Source organism: Drosophila willistoni, assembly GCF_018902025.1.
Source record: "Drosophila willistoni isolate 14030-0811.24 chromosome 2L unlocalized genomic scaffold, UCI_dwil_1.1 Seg196, whole genome shotgun sequence".
Taxonomy (NCBI): Eukaryota; Metazoa; Arthropoda; class Insecta; order Diptera; family Drosophilidae; genus Drosophila; species Drosophila willistoni.
This window is the reverse complement of record NW_025814048.1, coordinates 1,750,824-1,778,377: the sequence shown is the minus strand read 5'-3', so window position 1 is coordinate 1,778,377 and position 27,554 is coordinate 1,750,824. Positions and strand designations below refer to the sequence as shown.

General features: G+C 37.8%; 1 protein-coding gene across 11 annotated transcripts in view; it reads left to right on the top strand.

The window, feature by feature from the left end:
- The first annotated feature begins 253 nt into the window (after positions 1 to 253).
- Positions 254 to 27,554, top strand: part of LOC6639657 (PDZ and LIM domain protein Zasp) — a 51,912-nt gene continuing 24,611 nt past the window's right edge. For 8 of the 11 annotated variants that reach the window (XM_015178973.3, XM_023181818.2, XM_023181817.2 and 5 more), the window contains exons 1-3: positions 254 to 399; positions 26,203 to 26,354; positions 26,437 to 26,593. In XM_015178973.3, coding sequence (XP_015034459.1) covers positions 289 to 399; positions 26,203 to 26,354; positions 26,437 to 26,593 — 420 coding nt within the window. In that variant the 5' untranslated portion in view covers positions 254 to 288. The remainder of the gene's footprint in view (positions 400 to 26,202; positions 26,355 to 26,436; positions 26,594 to 27,554) is intronic. The other 3 variants (XM_023181821.2, XM_023181820.2, XM_023181822.2) reach the window with 2 other exon arrangements.

The following is a 27,554-nucleotide window of genomic DNA, read 5'->3' as shown; positions in this document are numbered from 1 at the left end:
TGGACTAGTCTGGTTGGTTTGGTTTGGTTTGGTTGCGTTTTTGGTGCAGGATTAGCATGGACATGTCTGAATAATGTCTTTATTAGTGCTATTCTCTGTTCTAGTACGAAACGAATTGTCTAACGTTCATTCGCTACGATGGCTGTTGATTTTGATTTCATTAATTAGGCTAGATACCTGCTACTACGTGATATCAAGTATACGACATGTTTTCTAATAACATTTTCTTCTCATTATTATTGTTTCTTTGCAGCTTCTCCAGCCCGTCTACATATACATATATAGAAAATGTCCCAACCACAATTGTTGCAAATTAAATTGTCACGTTTCGATGCCCAACCCTGGGGCTTTCGTCTGCAGGGCGGTGTGGACTTTGCCCAACCGCTGTTAGTGCAAAAGGTAAGTGACAGATTTTCCAAACGAAATGGATAGAAAGAGAATCGCTACAAAAAAACAACAACAAACATATATCCATATATATGTAGGAATACTGTGGCCAACAAACAGTTAATTTATTTACGACTCATGTGCAAAAAAGTTTTTTGTACAACAATTTCTCTTTATTTTTGTGTTTTTTTTTTTTTTGGGTTTTTGTTTAAAAATAAAATTTTGTTATATAAAAGTATATTTTTTTTCGCGCGCGCGGTTTTTGCGCACGTTACTCAAATCAGAGCAAACAAATAGCCAAAAAGCGTTTTTGCTTTTATTTTTCCGAATTTTCCAACAAGCTTCCTTTTGGCTATTTAATGTGCCCACACACACACAAACACAGCCACAAATACACACCGATTTATATATATTTCTACATATAGACAGCAGACAAATCCAACAAATTGTTAAACATTTATAAATTATTTCAAATCATTTTACATATTTTTCTGCTAAATCATTTTAGAAAAGTTTTTCTACAACTTGATGAGTGCTTTTTCACCATACACATATGTATGTATATATATATATATATATATATTTGTGTATATATAAATATAGTTATCAAATATACTTGTAGTCATGGATTTAATTCGTTTCCATGTGGTTTTCAGTTTAGTGCGGCTTTCATATAAATGTCAATATTGAGTGGTTAATGTCCATCATAAAAACTACAACAACAATAACCAAAAAAATATTTATAAAAATTATATTAAATGTTTTACTTGTATATAAAAAACATGCAAACAGCATATTCAATTGCTTTGTATCATAATTAAAGCAAAAAGATGATAATCCGATTATCAATTGAAGCCCAAATCAATTTTCTATAAATGAGAAAATTGAAAAACCTATGAGAGAAAAGAAAATTTTACAGAAAAAATAGTAAAGATTAACAAAAAGATTGCATTGATTCACATAGAATTATGTTGAATCACTCTCCTTTTTCATTTGAAGGTAAAAAACTTTTTATTGTTATTCTATAAAGAAAAAAACTTTGTGGCAGGTTTTAAATTTAATCTTTATTTTCGATCTATTTATGCTTTTCTTTTGTAGGTATTAAATCTTTCATAAAGAGATGGGAGTTAAAATGGGCTTATAATTTTAAGTCTCATTGTTTGTTATTCAAATGTTTTAAGACATGTGTAAAAGGTGGTCTAAAACCTCAACCTTTGTTTACTTTGGTATACACAAAAGTTTTTTCCATCTTCATTATTGGAGACACCACAAATCATCTAACTAATTAAGTTTCAAATTAGTATTTACCCTTGATTTGAAGTTCTTCTCTTCTACTAATTGCTTGAGTTGTAATTACAGGATTTTTTCGATAATTTTATCTCAAAAATAGCATTGTTAACTTTGTTATTGAATTTTACTGGTTGAATTGAAGTTCAAAAGACTTCAACGAAGTCAAGAGGCCTTCAAAATGATAAGCTGTATTGAAGCACTTCAAGGTTCTTTCCCTTTTTATCTTTTTGAGTTGAGGTAATAACAAATTAGGTTAGGTAATGCACATAATTACAGATGCTAGGAAAAATTTTTAGAAATATATCAATGACGTTATATGTAAACAATGATCGCTCTTGTTTTTGTGTATTTTCTATAATAATAATTGAATATTTCTACTTGTAAAGAAACATATTGTTCGCTTTGTGTTTGTAGTGACGCAGTTTATGAATCACGCACATTGAAAGTCAAATTCAAAAATATATATTGACCAATCAAAGGCCACAAAAGTCGGGTGCCAACCTTTTTGCCCCTCAGCTACCCCGAAAAATGCTGACTAAAAATGTTTTCTATTTCAATTTCCATTTAGTAGAAAATCGAGTTTGTGGAGTATGAGTCAGGACAGTCATACAGTCAGACAGTCAGTTAGTCAGTCTGATAAGCGTATAAATGTGTCTAATCAGAGAATGTCAAAGAGAGAAGGGAGGGAATTTAAGTGAGATGTTAGGAGAAGGAAGACTATTTATTGTTGCTCTTAGTTGGTATAACATTTGCTAGTCTATTGTGATCGTTGTTGTTTTTGTTATTGTTAGAAAATCGAAGTGAATTGGCTATTTAGAGAATTATTGCCATCTCCCTTTTTTTGGGGTTTTGCTTATTTTTTCTCGGGTTTTTGTTTTTGTCAATGTGTAAATATTTTATTAAGCCACAGAAAATGTATTTCTATCGTTGACAATTTTCCAAAAGCATTTTATTTGCTTTGGCATTACAAATGAGTTCAATTGAGTTTTGGCGGGGGGCTACAATGGTGGGCAATCGGGGCGTGGTCAACAAAATGCGCAACTTCTATTTAAACAGCTGCTTTTGTGTTTGATTTATGCATTGGTGAACCCTAACCCAAGCCACCACACACCAAAATATTGTGTGTGAAAAAAAGTTCAATGGGAAAATTTAATGAAAATCAAATTGCACTTTAAATCAATTAAGTATACACAAAATGTGTCCCCCAATGCTGCCAATTAGCGCATAAAACAATAGAAATCTCCATGACAAATTGTTCTCGGCAAAAAATAAGTTGAACAATAAATTTGAACAAAAATTTAAAATATTTATAAATTTATTACAATAGAAATATGAAATTGTTCACCAGAGAGAGAATTGAAAAATATTCCTGAAGCGTATACCACAAATCAGGTTTCTAAAAAGTCTCTAACCAAATTCATGGTTGTCAGTCTGTCTGTCTGTCTGTCAGTTTGCCTCACTGTCTTTCTGCCACTTTTTTTTTGTTGTCGTTGTTGTTGTGAGTTTGTGGAAAATTCAACTTCCACTTTTCGCACTTTTAACACGACCCGATGATGAACAACGAAGTGAAACGCATATCACCTGAGGCCAAAAACCATGGAGCACATCCATCCATCCAGCCATCCATCTATCCATCCTCTTCTACTACTTACCTCTTGCTTTTTGAACACTTCAAGCTCAATTGAATTTAGAATGATGCACTTAAGCCGCAGAGCACTAAAAGGCGCCAAAAAGACGAATGAATGCATCCGGAAAAGTGTGTCTGTGTGTGTGGGTGTGTGAGGGTGTGCGAGGGATGCGGTAAAGGATGTTGCTGGTGCAAAAACTTTGCCACTTAATGAGCTGACGTGTTGCCAGGATATATACGATGAGAAACCTGAAACTGAACTAAACTAAGTATTGCCACTTAAGTCCCACCTTGACAACAACTCGTCCCAGTCTTCGTCGTCATCATTAACAGCATCACTATGGCAGCATTCAATCATGTCATGTCGTTTCCATTTTATGGTTTATGGCCAAAATAAATTGCTCTTAAAGATTTTCTTTTCATTGAGGAATTATAATGAATGGAAATTTGATTTTTCATATAAAGAAGTTTGCATACACTTACACAGAATGTTAATACTCTTTTAACTCTTTCTTAGGTCAAGTTCTGAATTCTTTTCTCTATGATTTATCTATTGAAGATTAACATAATTCCAATAAGCCAACAAAGTTTTATATTCAAACCAATTATGAACCGTGGAAAGACCTAATTTTCTGGCTGATTGAATATCTTTTCAAATGTCTTTTATCTTCTTTAAAATGCAAATACCTTTTCAGTGAGAGTAAAGTAAGCAGACAAACAAAGGCTGCTATTGCTGATGAACTGGTCAGGATGCAGAAAGGATCCCTCTCTCTCTCTCTTTTTTTTCGGGCTCTCCTTTCGACTGTATAAAAATAAGCTACTCAGCTGCTGCTTAAATCGGATTAATTTATGATTTCTCGCTGGGAGTTCTTATTATCATCCTGATGCCCAACAGACGACGACAAGGACGACGTCGACCACACGTCGAACACCAAAATGAAGTCCTTAACTTGTGTTTGTTGTTCTTCCTCCTTGTTCAGTGTCCTGTGTGTGTGTGTGTGTGTGTGTTTGTGCTAAAAGCTTTCTGCTGACTCTGCACTCGTTCTCATACAGGAGCCAAACATCATACAAAGGCCAAAGCCAAAGCCAAAACCAAATAAAAGTGAAAGCCCAGCTCAACGCGCCACAAATAATGGCAGCAAATAAGTAATACTAAAAGCGTAAATTCGGTTTACAACAAATTTTTGTGGCGCAACCAGCAGAAAAAAAAAAGCGAACAAAACCAAAGCCAAATACGAAGTATTATAAAGAGTGGCCGAAAAAGGATGCAGTCGACTATTAGCCAACCTTAAAGTCAACATAGGGCAAAGGGACTAACAAGCCCAACTGACGGCATCCAAGGCAACCGACGAGCTGCACACACACACACACACACACACTCGCACACACACACAATTCGAAATCAACACTGACTCTGCGTTTTGTTCATGCAAATCTGTTTTGCATGTTTTTTTCGTCTTCTTTTTTGTGTGTGGTGTTTTGTTTGTTTACCCTCTCTTCCAGTTTTGGCCATTAATTATTTGACTCCTGTCTGGCTGCGTCTGCCTTTTTACTCTGTCTCGGCCTTGCTGCTTGTGTTTCTCTCTTACTGTGTGTGTCGGTGTTTGTCTTTGACTCAAACTATGGAAAATTCATAATTTTCAACAAGCTTTTTGTATACGGTTTTTCTTCGTTTTTTTTGTGATACCCATTAAAATAATACTGGGTATATTCAAGGCATCTTTAAGGCAACAAAGCACAAGAAGCAGCTAAAGATTCGAATGAATTTGGTATCCGGGTTTTGTCCATGAGTCCCAAATAAGTGCCACAACTTCTAAAACTTTATTTATGGTCAACTGGAAGCAAATCCGCCACCCATCTACCAACTTTTAATTAACTGCTTGACCTTCTTATCACAATATAAGAGGGTATGAACCAAGTCGTTGCCATATCTAATTCATATTTTGGGAATTTTTCGCTGTTTCTTTTGTCTAGTACATGGTCGCGACTCGTAGAAGCGTTTCTGATTTATGATGAGCCACGCCCCCCCCCGACCAAATGGCATTTTATACCGAATTATGCAAGCAAATTGTGTGCCTTTTTGTGTGTGTAATTGAATATGCGTTCAAAGGAGACGTTGTCTATGTCTCACTTGCTCTTGTCTCTGTCTCTCCCTCTCTTGCTGTATTATCTCTGTGGTTGCTTGGACACAAAAATTTTGATTGCCCCGTCTGTTGATTGAACTTGCACTTTTCTCAACCGCAACAAGCGCCACATGTCTCAAAGTGGTAAGCAATGAGGGTAGAGAGATAGGAGAGGTGTTGCATGGCAACCGCAGAATGATGACGTCACTAAGGCAATATCAAGACGTCTCCAAGTGCTGCGGTTGGTCCTCAATTTAGTTGGGACATTTTATTAATTGCATGTAGAAAGCCAGAAGCCAGACTTCTCTATGTTGTTCAATCAATTTTGCTCAATTGCTAGTCATCTCCCGCACTTTCCCTAACTCTCCCTTTTCCTCTGACAAACATGAAAATTGCATTTGCAAGTGAAAATTTACATAGTTGTTGAAATTTGTGTTGCGGTTTTTTGTGTGAGTTAGGTGTGAGAGGGGAAATGCTCTGATATTGACCACAAAATTGTGCTTATGCCAATCGTAAATGGCAAAGTGGCCTAAACCCTTTCATTTCTGAAGAGGCAGAGAGATAGAGTTGGATATGTAGATGGCCTAATAAGCTATTTCAAGTGTTGGTCAATCGCAAAAAGAGCAATTATCTCTCTCTGTATATAGAATAACTGGTAACAAATGAAACTATTCTCTCATTGACTGGTGGAATATTTCACAAAAGTTATCATGAGGGCGTTAATTAAATTATTAAACATCATGGCACAGATTCACAACACATTCAATGATTTCCCTCCAATGATTCATCTTTGTCCTTCAGACTGCGCATAATTGATAAAAATATAAAGAAAAATAATGAATGAATGTGGAGAAGAAAAAAAACAAGGAAATTGCTCAGACCAAAAGCATTTTTAAAAGAAACTTTGATGACTTTGCTATACCCTTTATACCTAATACTTTTTTGAAATTACTTTAGAACAATTCTTTCCAATGAACATATAAGAAATTAAAATGAATAAGTCAAAAAGCAGTAAGAAGAGCTCAAATTTCAGACTGATAAGATCTCTCTACGAATATATATTTGTATAAACTTTTCGCTTCATGTTCATTTCTTCGTATCTGGCTTTCTTTATTGATGATCAAAATTGTTTATACCCCTTTTGCGAAAGGATATATCAAAAGAATGGAAAGGATAACCAGACAGTGATTAAGTAGTCACTGCAATGGACATTGAGTCAGCATTTGATTGATTATCAATTTACTGGGGGGAGTCGTTGCTTTAAATGCTTTTACCCCTTACCCCTTTTTGTCTCTCTGGTAGCTCTCTTATCTGGCCCCGATTGCAATGCCAATTTAAGAGTGATGAAATTTATTGAACAGAGAAGGAGAGACAGAGAGAGAGAGAGATAAAGAAGTGCTGGGACTGAGTGAGGTAGGTAGAATAAAGGTAAAAACGTGGCTGGGTTTCCGTTGCTGTTTCCGTTTTTGTTTTATGCCTGACCAGGTATATGTATGTGGGTATAAAGTTGGTTCAGTTCACCTTGCACTTCATTGCACAAGGCAGAAGCCACCAGGCAGCAGGCACAAGGCGAAGAAGAATCGCTGGGTCTCTCGAGCACGTCTTATTTAGATTTATCCAGCTTGCCACGCTTCAGTTGAGTTGTCGATTCCTAGTGTGTGATATCTCTTTCACTCGCTTTAATACATTATTGAATATTTTTGTGGCCTGGGCCGGAAATTGTACTAATGTCTAGCCAAAGTCCCAGGCACATGCAAAAGTCACATAAATTTTTGCTTTCTTTCTTTTTTCGGTGTTCCTTTCGACTCTGCAGCATTTCTTTTTCTATTCTTTACTCTCCTTTTAGCTTAGCTCTTTGCTTTTCGTTTTCTTTTTATTTTTATTTTCTTTTTTGCCATCTTCTTGTGTTTGGCCTAATCCCAGCTCCCAGCATATTTTTCTCAATTGTTGTTATCCTTGCTGCTGTTGCCGGGGATCCTTGGGCTGCTGCTGTTGCAGCGCATTTGTTGTCCTTGCTTTTTAAGTTGCATGTCAGCGCACATAAATCCTTCAGTCGAAAAATGCTTGCTTCACTGCACCCAAAATACACACAAATATATACACACACACACACAAACACACTCTCTGATAGCAGCTCCAAGAAGAACTAAAAAATTATTGGCCAAGCCAAGCTCAACGGGCCAATATAGATGCTGCATTTGCTGCTTCTATAGTTGCATTATGTGTGCCATAAATATTTATAAGTTCTAAGCAGAAAATGTGTGAGGATATCCAAAAATAAAGGGCAAAGAGAGAACGAGGAAGAGATAGTTGGAGGCGGAGTAAACGGCAAGCGTTTTCTGTAAATGTCTTAAAGCAATATTACCCATTCCCTCAATTCCTTTTCCTTCTCTTCCCTTGACCCATGATTAGGTCTGATAATGTAATGCATGAGAGCTGAACTACCTGCTCTTCGAATTGCCTGATTGCTTCAAATTGATTCTTGAAGTTTTACGAGTATGAATCATCATCGAATACATCATGTAGTCGGTGGAGGTTCAGTAAAAGAGGCGCCCAATCGAAGGCATGCAATTAAAACTTGACTTAGACCATGAGTAAACTAAATTCATTACATAGAGTTCCCTTCTTTGAGAGCATTCGAATGGCAAAGATTGACAGGAGTAAATGACCTCAACCTATCTAACAAATCATTTGAATATTTCTTGGAATTAAAACTTGGTTTTGATTAAGGTTCAATCAGTAAGTTGATTATAGTTTGTCCATTTACTTATATATTAAACCGCTCCTGATCGCTCTTCTGGTTGTCTCTTGATTGTCCGCATCATTATCATCGTTTTTAACTCCATTGCTCTGGTCCTCTTTAAGTCAAGTAGAGTTTGGTTCGTTCGTTCGTTCGTTCTCTTCACTTTGATTTAATTGTTGCTTAGTGGATTTTCGCAGCATCAGTAGTAGCAACGGTAAACTAAGCGGAAACGGAAATTGTGCGCACACTTATCTCGGTCTGGCCATCCTCATACTCTTCCCACGCTGCCTGCCTGTTTCCCTCAGGATGTGTCTTTATCTCTCTGCGTCTCTCTGTGTGTGTGTGTGTGTGCTTACTAAAAGGATATTCTCGCGCGCAAATTGCGTGCTGCGGCGTAATCGAAATAAATTATGAGCCCAACGTACATTGTGGCCAAGCTCCTGTGTGTTGGCTGTTGGTGTTGCTGTTCGTGTGTGTGTGTGTGTGTGTGTGTGTGGTGTGCGTGTATATCCTGCTTTGAGCCACTGAGAGCTTTTAGTGCCTTAGTGCGTGTCCTGTAGCAACTTTATTGGTTAGAGCAGTTTAACCAAACAGCTGTCGCTGTCTCTGTGTGCGTTTTGCCCACTTTTTTTTCTGTTTTGTTGCCCATATGTTTGTCTTAACTTTGGCTTACTTTTTCTTCATTTAGCCCAAAAGACCAAAATACCCAAATTAGTTTGTTACACAATTAGCCAGAGATAATCTCAGATAAAGATAGCCACTGTAAATCTCTCAAAAAATTATCGTATTCGAGCGTTTGTTTTCGACTTGAAATATAAAGAAAGTGGTTTCGGATATCAGCCCAATCTGAGTTAATTGATTGGTATCAATATGAACATATGCCTTATAACTAGACGCTTCTCTTCGGTTTGTAACAGAAAATGTATTGATAACCACGCCGTGCTCACATATTTTTGGCCAAATCGTTGGCCAAATCTATTTAATGTTCCTAAAACCTAAACGAAACAAAAGACATTAGTTTGATAAACAAGTTGGAAAACTTTTCTCATAATTTTCGCTCAGTGTATCTTGATATCTGTTGCAGTGTTTATGGTTAATGCATATGCTTGGCATTATAATCATTATCATTATTTTATTTTCACATTTTTGTTTTATGACTTTGTGGCCCTCTTCTGTTCAGCTTTAGCTTCACGTCACCGGCCCAGCGGGCAAACGTATTTTCTTCTAACGATATGTCATTGATTCTCCGTTAAGTCCTAGTCCAGGCACAGCCCCCTTGACAGTCATTATGCTTGAGATGGTCCTGAGCTGGTCCTAGTCTTGGCTATGACATTGTCATCCTCCGTCTGCTGTTGTTGCTGTTGCTTTTGTTGGTGTCGTCAAGCGCCTTTGGGCCATGATATATTATGACCTGTCTGTGTCTCTCTCTCTTTCTTTCCCCTTGTCTTGTTTATAAGCTTTATTTGGCCCAAAACATTTTTATTGTTATGACGCATTTTTCCTGTGTCCTTCCACTTCCACTTTCCTCTTTGTTATTGAGATATCATGATTTATTACATTCGGTATGCATTTCAAATTGATTGAATATTTTGTTAAATTGTCATTGCCATCAACTTCTAAATTGTTAACAGCTGCGAGAGATGAGACGAGCAAAACAACAAAAAAAAAAGTCAATTTCGTTAATCAACACGAACGACTTAATCCAAATTGAATGAACTCGAACCTCCTCTTCAAAAGCGGATCATCATCATCATCCTTCTCCGAACCGAACCGAACCGAACCGAACCGGAATAAAAAATAAAAGTAAGAAGGCAAAATTTACACATTTTTCGCATTTTTGCCAATAAGTGACTACGCAGCAGTAGCACAGAGAGAAAATCGGCTCAAGGCCCAGGTGTGGGACCCAAAGGCCTAAAAAAAGCGAAAATTGAAAAACGCAGCTGCCAGTGCCATAATAAAGCCTCCCGTCAGAACCAACACAGAAACCACCCACAGAGAGAAAGAGGGAGGTAAATCGAGTCTATGGCAGAGGCCAGGCAAGTCAATCTCATGTGTGTGTGTGTTGGCGTTTGTGCGTGTGTATGTGTGTGTGTGTGTGTGGGCGTTTCGGCTCAGCCACGCTTGAGGTGATAATGTAATAAGCACTTTTTATGACCCAACAGGATTTGGACCTAAAAATTCCATCTACACATGACCAAAAAAACCACCTCCAGTCCAGTCCAGCTCAGACTACACCAGACCAGTTCAGTTCCTGGCCATTGTTCTGTCTACAAAGTTCGAGCAACAGTCGAAATATTTTGGTTGGTTGGTTGGACTTTTTTTCGGATTTTCTTTTTTTTTTTGTTTTACCTGCTGTGAGGATTTAGATTTCTGTTGTTTTAGCTCCGTCGGAGTAAGAGAGAGTCGTAAAAGCATATTGTAGTCTCCTCTTCCTCTTCGCTTTTTCTCCATTCCATTGTCGAACTACAATTTTTAGGACCAGTTATGTACTAATTGGTGGTATTCACTATGGCTAAGGGTAGCAAACGATCAGGCAGAACAATTGCCACTGGATTGGGCTTCCAATTTGTATGATGAATTCTTTTCCCTGTTTAGTGATTTTATGGACTTAAGTTATGAAGTGAACATCAGAAAATTAACATTGATTTTTGTTTGCTATGTATTAAGGTTTAAGTTGAGTTCTAAATGTAGTAAGACTAGACTATAAAGTGGATATGTAAAACAGGTAACGGGAAGTGGGAATCTAATAAGTAAGTTAGCTCTGTCAGTCCCTCAAATGTTTGTAATTCAAAAAATACAAAATACATACAAAATGCAAAAAGCAACTTACACATTTAACACTCATGGAATACTCATTGATAAGCGTGAAAAGGATTTAAAAATATGAAATCCGTAAAAGGAATTGATCCTTTGGCAAGATTGAAGTCCGTAAAAAGAATTGATCATTTGGCAAGATTGTGTATTAAGAATACTCCCTAAAATTTGTAAAATGGACTTATTTATGTGTGTGAAATGGACCTTTAAAGAAATCTTTGGTAAGATCTTTTACTAAGAACACTTATTGAAATTCGTAGAATGGAATGTGAAAGATCCCTATTCAAGATCTAAAAGCAGTTACGTGATATGGGCATTGAAAGTCAAACCACCCATATACATATATACTCAAGGTGTGTAAAAGGGTCAACTGTCTAAAGACACGTACAAATAGTTTCCTTAGTCTAACCGGAAACACGATATTGTGCAAAAATTTGAACAAATTTCACGGTCGAATATGTGAAATATCAAAATACATGCCATAAATGGTTATGGAATTCCTTACGATACTTCTTTTATTCCGATAGGCAAAAATTACCTCTTAAAGCTTTTGGTAATTAATTTCTTTACCTTCGGATATAAATATATCCATCATTGATTGATTACCAGCAATGATTTCTCGCAGTGTAATAGCTCCTCCATAAGACACCTTTCTATGTATTATTTGTCGATTTCTTTGTCGGCACTTTTGTATTTTATATATACCTATATATATTTTTATACCCTTGCAGAGGGTATTATAAAATTGGTCAGATGTTTGTAACGCACAGAAGGAGACGTTTCCGACCCCATAAAGTATATATATTCTTGATCAGCATGAGAAGCTAAGTCGATATAGCCATGTCCGTCTGTCCGTCTGACCGTCTGTCCGTCTGTCCGTCGGTGCGTACGCGTTTTACTCAGCCATCTTAAGAGCTATCGGGATGAAACTTTTTTTGGGAGCTTTTTTTTACCCGGGTGAGATAAAGTATGAAAATCTTTGGGATCGGACCACTATATCATATAGCTCTAGAAGAAACATTTTTGCAAAAATTGGAGTATCCCCATGAAATTTACCAATATGATAGTAATAGATATAAAATCTCAGATCCCAAAATTTGAATCTGATCCGATAAATAGAACACAAGTTACAGTCAATATAAATCGGTTCAAACGCTGCCGGCAGCGCTGCTTGCTGCCTACTACTGCCATCATCAAATCAACAGAGCACACGCATACACACACAGACGCAACGCTACATGAACTGTATGTGTATGCGTGCCGTGCTTTGCTTAGAAAATGATGGAAGAAGAAAAACTTGTGGTAAAAAGAGAAATAATATTTTGTTTGTGTATTGATGAATTGAGTTGCAGGGAAAGAAATTTCAAAAAGGAAAAATATTATTGCCAAGTATACTGCAAGGGTATATAAACTTCGGCATAGCCGAAGTTAGCTTCTTTGATATTTTTTTTTTGTTATTATTATTTGTTGATGTCATTTCCCATTTGGAGTGTTTTATTTTTTCTTCGCCCCAAACATATTGACCCGAAACAAATGCTCTTTACTGTCTCTCCCCCTACACCTCCCAATCCTGGCACATTTAAGGCTCTTAAATGATTAACGTCTGACAAGAGACGACCAAGAGAGCGACAGAGATGGAAGTCGACGCCCACTGTGGGCTGTCATTAATATAAAAATGAAATTACCTTGCTCATGTCAGTGGCCATTAAACAAAACAAAAAAAAAGTACATATAAATATAATAAAAAGGGAAAAATTCAAGAGGATAAAGGACACAACGAGCGAGTGAAAGATTCGTCTCTCTATACATTGTAGCCGTGAAGTGCGCGCATCATCAAATTGAAAAATGTCAACGAGAAAAATGTGGAAATCAGAGAGCAATGCGAAAGACAAGCGATTGGAAACAAAACACAATGAGAAGAAAAAAAAACCCAAAAGGAGGTCAGCGAAGGAGGTGAGGATGCAGCAGCAGCAGGTAAAAAGCAGGTAAAGGTAAGTGCCACGCCCTTGAGCTGTATTGTGGACACCATGACGCGGCCCAGTTGCCTGCATTGACAATCGACAAATGAGGAAAGATAATGCACAGCATTAATCTTGCTACCAGCAATTTGTCAGAGTTCTCTAGCAAAAGGCTCTTGGTCAGCTTGCAGCTCCATTTTCAGCTCCTTCCTCTCTTTAATACTGCAATCGACATGCCAAATGCAGTTCAAACATTGTGGCCAGCCTTCCTGCCCGCTCGCCTGTCTGGGTTCCCTCTGTCGCAATCTATTCTCTGGCGTCCTTCTAAACGTTGCTTTCATCAATTAATTTACAATTTGCCAGCCATCCGCATCCGCATCCGCTTCGACATCGGCATCGTCAGCCACATCCATTTCCATTGGATGCTGCTGCTGCTGCTGTGGTCAAGACTGGGCTTGGCATACATTTTTTTTTTGTTTTTGGTTTTGCTTTTGTTGTTGCTGGCCCAGTTAATGGCCATGTCCTTGTGCCGAAGAGAGAGCCCAGGACCACGTAAATTGCATTGCTTGCCAACTTGTTGAAAGGCTGAGTTAAGAGCAGAAGAAGAAGAAGAACAGTGCACGCTTCCCCAGGATCGGGGACTCTTAAATGCTTTTCAATGTTTTTCATTCGCAACTCACCTAATTTTGTCCAGAGACAAGCCCTTAAAGTGGATGAGACTGAGAGCGTCGAGGTCTCCGAGGAGGACAGCAAAAGGACACCGTTTAATGCTCACAATTTAGCTTTTAATTAGATCGGCAAATTTGTTTTCAAACCATTTTGTGAGCTCGTGCGGGTAGCGCATACAAATTTCCCACTGCCCCCAAGTCTCATGTCGCCTCGTTTTGCTCCCTTCCCACATTATTCGATTCTGTCAGGGGCGGCATTGTCCAAGGGGTTGACAACTTTAAAGTGTCAATCTAGAATTGGCTTAATTTAGGCAAGGATTTCCCAAAATTTCTAAAATTAATACACAAGGAAAATGGTTTTCTAATGTTGTTAGATGCTTTAAGGTCCACATATGATTCCAATTTATTCCAAGTTGATCCATATAAAGCTATTACAATATAAAAATCCCATGCGAAGTTTCCAATCACGATCACAATATTGTAGATGCTAGTTTGATATGGAACCCAATGGGATTAAGTCAAGCAATATGTTCTAATCTTTTCAAAAGTTGTGATGAAGAGCCAAACTTGGATCAAATTGGTCCTCGCTGTAAGTAATTAAATAGTCTCTTAATCGCCATCCCATTTGCAACGCCCCTGCACTTCTGTGCTCATCCTTGAGAGTTGTGGCGAGGCATAGCGTGTCGTGGTAAGGTGAGGTGAGGCGCAATGGGCCGTGGTGAGGTGAGGCGAGACAGGAACAGACGCCACGTTCCACATCCCACGTTTGGCCGTGGAATTAGAGTGCTTACGGTTTTTCATTTTAATTGTTTTGTGCGGCTGGCGAAGTGTTTTCTGCTTTTCCTTTTCTTTCTCTTTTCCTTTTTTTTTTTGCCATCTCTTCCTCGGTCTATGCGTCTTCTACGGCTCCTGCTCGTTCGCCGTGTCGCTGATTTATTTATTTCTATTTGCTGTTGTTGTAGTTGTTTTTTTATTTGTATTTTATTTTTCACAAAAACCCCAAGCAGCGGCAACAGCAGCAGGCAGCGCAATTGCGGTCGCTCTCAAATCCCATTCCCACCATTCCTAGACCCCATGCCACCCCCACCCTAAAACCCCGTCCCTCCTTTGGCATCAACTGTCTGGGTGCCATGCTCTAGTTTTCTATTTTTGCTCCCTCCTCTCGGCCGTAATGGCAACCTTAATCACGTAATGTTGTCTATGCAAGAAAGAGAGAGAGAGAGAGAGAGAGAGAGGATGGGTAGGGATGGTTGGAGGGGGCACACCACGCGGGGTGTCCGTCCGCATCCGATTTCTGTTCTTCATTTTGTATTTTGCAATTGGCACAGCACAAATCTCAACAACACAAAACACTAATGGCTGAAAGTTGTGGCGCTAATTGAAATTACATTTTCTTAAAGTTAAACATTTAATTGAGAGCCCTCCTACCACCCCAAAACCTCCCTGCCCCCCTCTGACTCTGATGAGTAAACTAAATGAATGGAAATTTAATAGATGCAAGCAAAGCAAACAGTAAACAATCTGTCAATAAAATTAAATTAGAACTTCTTAAATGTTCCGAAAGCGAACGAATTAATCAACTGACTTACAATATTTGGAACTTTAAGTATTTTACTCCATCGATACTTGAATTAAACATTGATCGATAACTTTTAACGAGAACAAAGAACTCAAACAGAGTGACTATCGAAATAAAACGATCTTGGATCGATGCGCTTACTCCAAAACAAATGATGGAATATTAAAATTGAGTTAGTTATGTGTTTGGATTTTCCTTTATAATATAATCGATTGATAATAAAAGGATAATCTTAAAAGCCCTCATTGATGTTACATTAATCATTGCTTGACTAAAACTAGGGCACTTCCACTAAGCACAGTAAAAATTTAAAGATAGTTTAACAAATTCTTTCAAGTCACTTTCCTTTCGGGTCAACACTTACTTTAGAAGTAAGTCAACGAGTGTCCAAGCGCATTGTTGATCGTTTTTCGCCCTTGTCTTTGCTTTGTCATCATCATCATCGTCATCGTCAACGGCCATCGCCTCCGTCATTCTGCTCCATCATTATCGTCCACATTTCGGTGTCTTTCATGTCGAGTCCCAAGAGGATAACAGCAGCAGCATCAGCAACTGCTGCTGAGCTGTATCCACCTAAATCCGTATCCAATATAAGTACAATTGCAGCAGTTTCAGTTTCCGTCGGTGGCCCATCAAAATGCCTTCCAGCTCCCAATGGAGCACTGTGTGCTCTCCTGCCATTGAAGCACAAAAGCGGGGAAAAAAGAGAAGGCCGCTTTTGCTGCATGCTTAGAATTCGCAAAATACGAAATTCGCATCGCCGAAATCCTAATTGCATTTGTTGTCTGATTGTGCAGCTGCAGTCCTGCTGCATTGTGTGGGGCACTGTGGGTCTCTAGATGGGTCCCATCTAGTCACATGATGGAATGATGATGCTCATGTTCATGCTTGGCCCTTGATGTGCCTGATTCATTAAATTGTTTCCCTTCTGTTGTGTTTTTTTTCCTCTGTTTTCAGTGCTTCTTCACTGCTGTCGCCTTATGACAGCCAACATGTAAATGCCATTTACAGTTTCGATTTCGATTTTGGTTTCAGTTTCGCCATTGTCTTGTCATTGTCAGCTGAAGAAGCAGCAGCAGCAGAAGCAGCAACTGAGGAAGGTTGGTTGCTTGGTTTGGGGCCGGGGCCGGGGCGGGGGCCTCAATTGAAATTCCATTTAATGTAATTTGAGTGCCATCATTCATGCCGCACAGATAAGAACAAGAACAAGAACCTCAACATCAATCAGTGACGTAGTCTAAATCAGGGGACACATCAAAGAAATATTACAATTTATTGAAGAATTTCAACAATTTTCGATTACATTGATTTTTTAATCTTTAGAAGATTGTTTTCATTTTATATTTTGTGCTTTTTGTACCAAATTTTTGAACAGTTATTGGGTTATTGGAAGTCTTAAGAAGCAAATTTTACATATTGAATATTGAATTGGAGCATATAATTCAAGAAAACCTTTTGTATTGCATTTTTGCATTCTTTTCTTCATACTTAAATTAGTTTCTATAGCATAAAGATAGTCACTCTTTCTCTTAAACATTAGGAGTATTTTATGTTGTTAGGCTCAGTAACTTTCTGTTTCTTGTTCGTTTCTGGTTGCTTCGCTAATTATAATTTCACCCTTTTGGAAATCAATTATAGTTACGCCCCTGAAAGTAAAGCCAACAAAAGGGCAGTGCAAGCGAGGAAAAGGGAAGTGTATAGCGTGATTTTGGTTGAGACCAAGATTACGTTTAACACGATTTCATGGCTGTCAGAATTTCGTTTACACAACAGCCTGCTGATTGATGGATTATTATATAAAAAGAATGATGATGATTTCAAGACGGACTCTCTATCCCTCTCTCTGTGTCTACCTTACTGTCTGTCCTTTTTCTACCCCCTCTGACTGTCACTCCTCTCCCTCTCTATCTACCTCTATGCAATTTGTTGTCTCTGGTTTTTTAATTATGCCATAAAAGAATCTCATCGTATGTTTAAATAAATGTCCAGCATATGCAACTGACAATTGAAACATCAAACAAAATGCAAATGCAGCAAATTTCACACACACACAAACACACACACACACTCACACTGAAAGACATTACAGATATTTCCTGAATCGTCTAAAAGTTTATTTAAAATGCTGACCTAAATACTACTCACACTAAAAATGAGATTTAGATGCAGATATTTTGTTATTGTTGTTCCACATTTCGACACGTTCAATTAGTTGTTTTTCCCATTTTTTTTCCCTTCTTCAAACACGAAAAATGTAAACAAAATTTCCCATGTGTGCGTGGTGCTGGAAAAACACATCATTTATACACCGGCTCGAACGTCGAGTACCTACAACTACATACACCTACACTTACATCTACAACACCTACACATATCTGGGCTAAGGAAATTTTCCCCAAAAAAACCAAACCTAAAGGGAGAGAAAACCTTGCCGCTTGTCTTGACAATTTTTGTGCAGGCTTCATTAGAAATTTTCAGCAATTTTTGGCTGAAAATATGATTATTTATGCATGTTTTTGACACACACACACACACACAAAATGCCAAGGGTCACAACAGGATAAGAGAGAAGGCATGCCAGGGGGTCCTAGGGTTAGGCCGAGGACAAACCACAGGCGACGACACTAATTAAAAATGTTGGCCGAACCCTTTGGAAAAGCTTGTGAAAACTAAAAATGAAATTGAAAAGCTTGGCTAAGCTCTAGCCGCAGTCAGTCAGAATCCGCCAAATTCCTAAAAACAAACAGCAGCATGAGAAGAGCAATGGAAGAAAAAGAGACAGAGAGAGAGAGAGAGAGGGGTAGAGAATGAGGGACAAGAGACACCTTGCGACCTTGTGCTTGCCGTGGTCCATTGATGATGTTGTTAATGGAAAAAATCTCAACACCCTTTCAAAACACACACACACAACCAGAGAGAGAGATAGAGGCAGAGACAGAGAGTGAGAAAGAATATAGACAGAGATAGAGAGACAGACTGGGACTGGGAGTCAAACAATGGCGCGTAATTTTCACAAAATTTACATTCCTTAATTAATCTTGTTTGCGTTGCGGCAGTTCAGTCCGCTTCACCCCCTTGCCATTTTGTCGTCGGTTTTTTGGGGTTTACACTTGGAGCAATATTTATAACAGCTCCACCTCCCCCATGGCCACCACCCCCTGTGCCTAACCCACTGCATCCCTTGGGTGACAGAGGGGACGGGGTAGCAAACTAACACCACCAAGCGCGCTAATGACATTCAAAAGGCACAGTCACAAGATGTTAGAGAAACACATTCACCTTGACGCAGAGGCATCATCAGCATCATCTCTCTGCCCTTCTCTCTCCGGGTGTGTGTGTGTGTGTCTTATTAACCCATATCCTGTGTCACACAGCCGCCGTCTAATGAACCCTTTTTCTGTTGATATCCAAAAGAAAGTCAGGTGAAGTCAGGTGCCAGACTCTAGTCTCGTCTCGTCTCGTCTCGTCTTGTTTCATCTTGTCTAACACTGGGAATGAACTCAACGTCCTTATGGAGTCTACTCGAGGAGTCTTGTCTTATTTTAATCAACAAATTTTGTGAGAGAGACATGTGACATTTATTGAAATTTCGTAGTCGAATGGCAACGTGCTAGCAATTTCAACTCAATTTCATCTAAGCCAAATGAAGGGTTTTTGTCTTTAGTTTTCGGCACAACTTTAATGAGGCTTACATACATATATTCCCCCTCAACTCGACTCCTTCTCAGCTCAAGTGTTTCCATTTAATTTCTATTATTTATATCGTGTTGTAATCTGCAAAAAGCAATTTTGAACACACTCTTAAGTAACCTTAATCAAGTGGAATATCTTTAAGATTCCTATCATTCCAATTAGACAGTTCAAGTGAATTTGTGAGTTCTAATGAGAAAGTCGTGCATTTAAGTGGGGGAGTTTGTTTTTGACAAGCATTCGAAATTTGAATTAAATGTAACTTTAGTCGGTTAAACAACTGTCAAAACTAATTGGAAATTAAGTTGAGTTTTTGTTTGATTTTGAACTTGAAATTGGCGGAGTTTGTTAAATATTTTCGGTTAGGAGTGAATTTTCTAAAATTTTTAATAGTTTAAGTAATTAGTGTCTTTTAAAAGATCATTAAAGTAGTCATTAAGTAGAATGTACATATATATTCAGAACATTCGATTTGAGATATTTAAAGTTTAATTTGCTCAGAAATGTTGCTTGTAATATTTCTGTTGAAATTTATCGAAATGCAGAATATTGAAAACCAGTTGCAATAAATACGAATCTTGTGTGTATTTATATGTGGATAAAGCCAAACACCCTTGAGGCTGGCTGGCTGTATGTCTGTTTGTCTGTCTGACTGGTCTTTGCTTGTCATTTTTCATAATATTTAAGGTGTTGCCCAAGTCGATGTGAGTGAGTAAGCCACACAAGTGCTGACCAGGCTGAAAAGATAAATGATCAACCGAACTGGGCAGCAAAAGGAGCACCCACGCAGCGCATTAGATGCCTTTGGGTATCTCTCTGGAAAGTGGAACGAATGCCACAAAACTCTTCCGACTCCTTCCCCCTGTCTACACATTCATTAGCCCATCCTGCTGGTTGAGAAGGTAGGGGGGCGTGCCGGGTTGGGTTGGGTGGGGCGGGGTGTACTGTCGGTGGGCCACAATAATTTCATTGTGCAAAAGTTTTTCCATTACTTGTTATGAATATGCAACATTTATATAAATTGCCATGTTTATTGCAGTCTGTGTGTGTTTGCATGTGTGTGTGTATGTGTATGTGCATCTGTCATTTTACCAAAAAGAGAAACAGAGAGAGAGAGAGTGTGGGAGTGAGTGAGAGAGAATGCAATGAAAGTAACTGCTGCTCGCCATACGCGCTTTTGTGCACGTTGATTGCAATCATAATTTATAAATGTTGCCGACAGTTCGGCGGCGGCGTCGACTACCTCCACATAGACCCCCCCCTGCTCACTCCTTACCCTCCTCCTCCTTCTCCTTCTCTACTGACTTTTTCAATAAATAAATAATGCTTCTGTGTCTGGTCAGCCCTAAAAACGGTCAAAGCCAAAAGTAAAAACCATTAGCAAGTGATTTGCTGACATTTTTTTGTACTCCCCTCCCCAAGCTTGATTATTGATTGAACTGGCACGGGAATTACGAGTACTTGTAAAAATTGGAGGAACAACAACAACACAAATCCAACAAGTAATATTTCGAGAGTTGTAAATTTCCAATATCGTGCAATTGGAAGGAAAGTTTTACTTTAATATTAATGTGTCTGACTACTAACGTGAACTAGTTTAGTTAGTTATAAGAAAAAGCAGAGGCTTACTTTCATTTAATCCACCTCAAGAGCAATTAACTATTAATACCATAGACTCTTAAAATAGATGTAAAACAAAATTTATCGGATAGACACAAAATTCATCCAAAACTTTTACAAATAGCTAAATTAACCCAAATTGTGTCCCATTTATTTAGAAATTCAAGAGGAATTTACAGTTGACAAAATAGTTAAAGATATATTTTATATGCCATTTAATGTGTAGGAAGTCCTATCGTCCTATCTCGCTTCATCCAATGATTCTTCTTCCATATAAATACACAATTTAGTTAATTTAATTTTTTAATTTTTTCTTTATTTTGTTTTAAATCACTTAACAAAATGATGGCAAAAAGAAATTTAAGATGAAATTAAAATTAAATTCAATGGTTAAGTTTTTACTTGTTAGCCATTTGTATATATAGTATCTATATGTATATATGTATGTATTCTGTTTCAATTGCTTGCCGATACTTTTTAGTAGTTGCGAAACTACTTCCACTCATTTCTTTCATTCATTTCTAACAAACTCTGCGTTTGTGGTTTGTTTTTTGTTCATCTTTTGTTGTTCTTGTTGTTTGTTGGTTGGTTTTTCCGCCAACGTTTTTGCAGTTTTTCCATTTGGCGCGCGCGACGCTGGTCAAGTGTTGTGTGTGTGTGTGTGTGTGTGTGTGTGTGTGTGTGTGTGTGTGGGTCTGTATCTGTGTGTGCCAGAAAAACCACAGCGGCTTTCCACTGATTCGGGTTGATTTACAGTTGGAGTTGGAGTTGGAGTCATAGTCGTTGTTGTCAGACAGAACGGGGCGTATGAGTGATGGCCGCCTCCCCCCTATCCCACACCTTATCCTCCTCCTCGTGTAAGGCATGCATATTCATATATACTTACATTGAGATTCATTGTATTTGCGCTGCATTTCCGCAATATTTTTCGTGTATTTCATCTTTCGTTTGCTTTGTTCTACTTCTATGAGTTCTCGATTCTACCTCTTTTTTTGTTGTTGTTGTTGTTTATGGACAAAAAGCACTTCATAGAAATAAAAGGGAACAAAGTGAGAGTGAGAAGAGATTCCAGATTTGTTTGTGGATTTGTTTAAGGCTTTAAACTGATTTATTTTCAATTAAACAACTTCATAACTTACTCTACAACAAACTTGGCAAGTCTTTTTAATGGCCCTACGGCACTTTATTTTCTCTGCTGTCCTTTGTTTGGGTTTAATTTACGCCACAAATTCAATTTATTTGAGATACACCTAATCCACAAAAGCAAACTTGATTTATCAACATAAATATTCTGCATACAATGTGTGCGTTCATCTTTTCTTCTATCTTACGCTTTCTCTCTCTCTCTCTCTCGCTCTCACTCTTTTTTCTGTCTCTTTCTAGTTTATGGGCACTTTTTGGTTAGATATTCTCTTGAGTTTTCTGGCCTAAACTGAAATTCAATTTTAATGCACTTGAATGAATTTGAGCAGCGCTTAGTTGACTTGATTACGTAGACTTTTCAACTAGACTAGCCTATAGTCTGGCTGGTTGGCTGATTGTCTGGTTTGGGTTAAAAATTTAATTTTCTATATGGCTAAAGCAATTTTTCTCAGGCCCTTTTGTTCTGACCGAAAAATTCTATCTCTATATCTGCATAGTAAGGAATTGTTTGTCAAGCTGCCAACACCAAAAGCCACTTGGCCAACATGGTCTCAGTTATTTGTCATAACGCATATAATTTCAAGAGCTCTTCTCAGCTCAAGTCGGTAAGAAAGAGACAGGGACAGAGAGAGAGAGACAGTAAGTGTGTGGAGAGATGGAAAACTGGATGACTAAATACATGCTGAAATAATGCAGATGGAAATATTTTTACAACATTTTCTCCTTTTTTTTTGTTTCTTCGCCTCTCCAAAAATATGAATATGCTCGGCATGTGAGAACTAAGCCAGACTAAAAGCAGGACTCCAGGATGAGCTAAACTTGTGGTTGGGTGTGTGTGTGTGGTATGTGTGTGTGTGTGGAGCTCTGGGAGCTTCCCAAAAAAACACTGGCCAGTGTAATATAAATCATCATTTGCCTGATGTTCCCTTCTACTACAACATACTATTACATACATTTTCTTCTACTACGACTACTATTTAGTTGTTCTACTCATGTGCTTAGAGGCCACATTTAATGTCCATCTCCCAGTTGGCCGTTGGCTGTGTGTGGGAGTAAAATGCCATCAGAAAAAATAAGCGAAAGCTAAAAAGACAAAAAAAAAAATCTGTGTAATGTACATTTGGGAAAATTTTCACATGAAAATGTTTACATGGTTCTTAAATTTTTAGGTTGCAACCAGTGTAAATTAAGGCAATCCCTTGAAAAAAGGAAACAAACTTAGTCTAGTTGCTAGATAAATCCAATTATTAAACAACGTTGTCAGAAATATCATTAACAATTAAATCCTGGTGGGGAAAAACTCTGGTAATCGTATTTAATTGATAAAAAAGATGATTGTTGTTGTTCCAAACTTCTTTATATAGTTTAAAAATTTTCAAAACTTGTTATTGTTGGTGTTAAAAATGACTTCCATTGGTGACAAAGTTAAATACAGCTTCTTAAATAACTTGTGGTTGGAGGGTTTTATATTAACTGTAGCCAGCCAAAATATTAAAAACTTAGATAAGTTATCCTAAAATCTAAAGTTTGAAACGTTTTTGGCTACTTATGAGGTTTGTTTTGTCGTTTGTAATTGTTTTCGAAACATAAATGGGTAGGAGTTAAATATTTATTCGTAGATTGATTAAAGTTTGATTATTGTTTGCTATAATTTTCTTATTTAGTTGGAAAAAACTCCAGCTTTATGTAAAATTGAGTTTTTTTTTTGAAATTCTAAAAATGTTTGGCTTAAAGTCTTGACTTTTAAAGCATTAGCTTGACATTTAGTGAGCATGAAAATTCATATTTCATCGTTTTGAAGGTTTCTGTCATAGAATCATGTTATGGGCACATGGGCACTTTAATTTGTCCTTGGGCAGTTGATTTGAACAAGAATTTCCTTTGTTGTTTTCAATAAAGGCCCCGACACACTCATAACTCATATCTCATAACTCATATATGTAGCTTACGTGCTCGAGGAGAAGGAGGAGGAGGAGCAGCAGCAGCCGCAGGAAAGGGGGAAAAGTAAAACAAATTCGCTGTCAATTGGTGGCCTGCCGCAAAACGCTATAAACCTGACAAATGTCTAACAAGCAGGCATTCAGGCAGCCAGCAGTCCCAACTGGAGCAGCCAGGGACAAACGTTGGACTTGATAGCACTCCTCTACCTCATAAAACTGTCCAAATGTCAATGTTTCCCCCCTTTTGCCTTCCCTCTCACACTGCGTTGTAACATGCAATTTTCCAACCGAAAAGTGGAAATCAATAAAAACAAAAAATATTTCGCCGGCCGCCGCATTCACTTTGATTTGGTTTGGTTTTTTGGCTGTCTGGCACAAACACCTTGGCCAAGAAGCAATTTTCAATTTTCCAAACATGGCAGACAAGAAAATGAACATGTCAACAGCATGAGCCTTCGATTTGGTATGCCCGGCACCATTCCCCTCTCAAATCATCAGCAGGCCTTCTCCTCTCTTCCATTATCTGTGCACATTTTTCCTCCTCTCTTTCGTTTTTTTTTTGGCAACTTTGTAAATTTTTGGTATATTTAGGTGTCTCAGTCGAGCACGCCAATGTAATATTTATGTGTGTGTGTGTGTGTGTGTGTGTGTGTGTGTGTTTTTTGCACGATTCTCGCCGTTTTGTGTAAACATATATAAAAGAGTCGACCCAGAGTCGACCGTGAGCCATGAGTCTCGGAATCGAGTCGAGTCGAGTCGAGTCTCGACTGAGCCTGATAAACAGACAATTTGCCAAAGTGGATACGTGCATGGCGCGTATAATTTTAGGCCACACCTGAGCCCCGAGTCTCCTAGTCTGTGAGTTTCCGTGTAAGCTTTATCCTTGGGTTGCTGGTCTGGGCCTAGCCACAAGCAACAGGACCATGCCGCAATAGCAACAATTTTGAGTTTCTAGGCTCACTTTTGATGTATGTGAGTTTTCTATTTTGGGCCAAGTTAGTTAGCAAGAGACTGAACGAGGCTCTTTAAACTGAAATGAAATTAATTTAAAGTTTTCATCTTTAAAAGTGAAGCAAATACTCATCTCACTTAGGATTCTCTCAAACGTATTGCCTTCAGGCAAAATTCAAATCGAAATAAATATTTATGTGAAACGAGAGAAAATCCTTTTAAATTTCACTTTGTTAATTAATCAATATTAGTTATTTATTCTAATATCTCTCGATTACATTTCGATTGTGGGTTTTTGATTGAACAAACGTAAATTGCAGGAAATGGAATTTAAAATATTATTATCCTAATGGAAAGTGAATATTATTTAAACACACTCTTTATATAGACATAAGCTCAGGTTTAATTATCCTACTCGTAAGTAATTGGCAAGAAAAAGATTCCCCAACAATTTTCAACCAACAATAAATGAAATACCTTCACACTTTGAATTCATCAAATCAAAATTGGGTTAAATCACGGTGAGAATTCAGAATATGTAAGGAGTTTATTAATGTATAAACAAATTTTGAGTTATGATTTTTGAAAGCTAAGAAAGAAATGCTTATGATGACATGAAGTTAATATTTTATGTCGTCGTTTACTATCAATGACTGTCAAAAACAAAGTAACTGATGGAGTTTGTGTGGAATTTGACATGAATCAACTAAAATTTGCTTGTGGACAGGAGTAGAAGTAGTTTTGTTACAAAGGCGAAGGTCTAGGTCCAGGAAAGGGGGGAACTTTATTCACACAATTTTCATAATCTGAAAATTCTCTTTTTGACTGCAAACATCATTTATAGACAATATAAGTTACAATGCATTCAAACAAATAAATTTGTTGAAACAATAAACACTTTTCTAGAAGACTTTAAGGGGCAAAGTTGCCAAATTTTAAATGTTCAAACTGATTATTTTTCCCGTGGTTAATACAAAATATTATGGAAACGCTATAATGCTTATTTGCAGTAATGAATCTTCCAAAAAGCCCTCAAGAAGTCATATTATTGAGACCTCTCAAGTTTTATGGCTGTCATGAAAAAAGTTTTTATTTAATAGTGTCTGTCGGCTATATTTTTTATAGAATTTCTTAGTAACAATAACTCAGTGCTAACTATGAAGAATAATGACGCATCTGAGTATTGTGTGTGATTCGAAATAAATTCCATAAATACATTCGATACGCAAAACTGCGACATTTTCATAACCAACAAAAAGCCATATAGTTTTGTGTTTACTCTCCCCCTTCTGCACGATTTTTATGGCCATAACTTTTACGATTTTAATCGTTTGAATATTTATGACCCATAGCCTCGAACACACAAAAATAGGCAAAAATGTGCAGGAAAAACTATGTGTTTACTTATATTAAATTCTATATATATATGTGTGTGTGTGTGTGTTTTTGGGGCGACAAAACCGCTTACCCGCAACCAGGATACAAAAACTGTGTTGTGCCCCATAACAAAAAAATCGAGAAATACATAATAAATTCATTTAGAGTTGGCCGAAAAATGAAAATTGAATTGGCAGCGACAATTTGCCGCTGAATTTATTAGAGAAGCCTAAACTGATGAGAGGGAAAAACACGTTATTTATTTTTGGATTTTCTCTTGTTTTTTTTGCAGGTCAATGCTGGCAGTTTGTCCGAACAGGCTGGCCTTTTGCCCGGCGATGCGGTCATCAAGATCAACGAAGTTGATGTCTTCAATTTCCGGCACAAGGATGCCCAGGATATTGTGGTGCGGTCGGGTAATAACTTTGTCATCACAGTGCAGCGGTAAGTGGTTTTCTTTTTTCGTGTTTGGTCTAATCAAGTAAACTAAAGTAAGCTAACTGCTGTATTTTCTCTATTATCACAGAGGTGGCTCCACCTGGCGTCCACATGTGACACCCACCGGCAATGTGCCACAACCCAATTCACCATATTTGCAGACAGTGACGAAGACTTCTCTGGCTCACCAACAACAGGATAGCCAACACATTGGCTGTGGCTATAACAACTCGGCTCGTCCATTTGTAAGTTAACTAATAATGTTGTAGTATACTTTAGGGGAGGATGGGATAAAGAGAAAGAGACTGAATCATTTATAATATTCATAAACTGCTTGTGTTCTGGTTGAGAAATTCCCTAAAAACTTGCTGATGACCAATGATGCTGATAGTTAGTCAGCTCCTGACACATTTTGTACCAACTTCTGTTGTTGTGTGTGGATGTGTGTGTAAGGGTTTTGCTTTTCATTCATTTCATTCTAGTAGAAAAGAGCGAAGGGATGGGAGAGGGGGGAGGTGGGTGAAAGGATGAGTTTGACAACATTTGCATTTATACGATGTCTGTTTGGTAGTTTTGAAAAGTGTCAGAATGAGTAATGAATATGAGTGCGAGGATTATTTGCCTGGCAAGAATTAATGTGCAAAAGGTCTCATACACACACACACCACCTCCACCCACCTTCCCTTCATCCACATGTCCGCCCCTCTACCCAAGCTCTTACATATCACATCTGTGCCATGCATAGTAATGTCAATGTCTGTGAGCCTTTCTCTCTTCCTCCCATCTCTCTCTTTCTCTTTGCGGGTATCTGCATATATATATTTTCGTATATTTTATTGTTATGAATTTGTATAATAATAGCCCCAGTAACAACAACAACAACAACAATAATCATAACAGCAACAAAACACAAAATAAAATTGATTTAGACCCATGCAAGTGTGAGGGAAAAGCAAAAGCAGCAAAGCTGGTAGCATCTAAGTAAATTTATTTTTGGGTCTAGGGTGTTATATTCTATTCTATGACAATGGTTAACACTATTTAACACAAGTTTCTAGAAAGTGAGTGGGAGTATCTAGTCTTCATTTTAGCTATCTTACCAACGAAAATAAAGATTTAAACTCTGATAGAACTGGTTAATATTTTCATAGTGTAGGTAACGTCAGAATCTCTCACCTTGAAGTACATTTTATGTTGCCTGGTGTA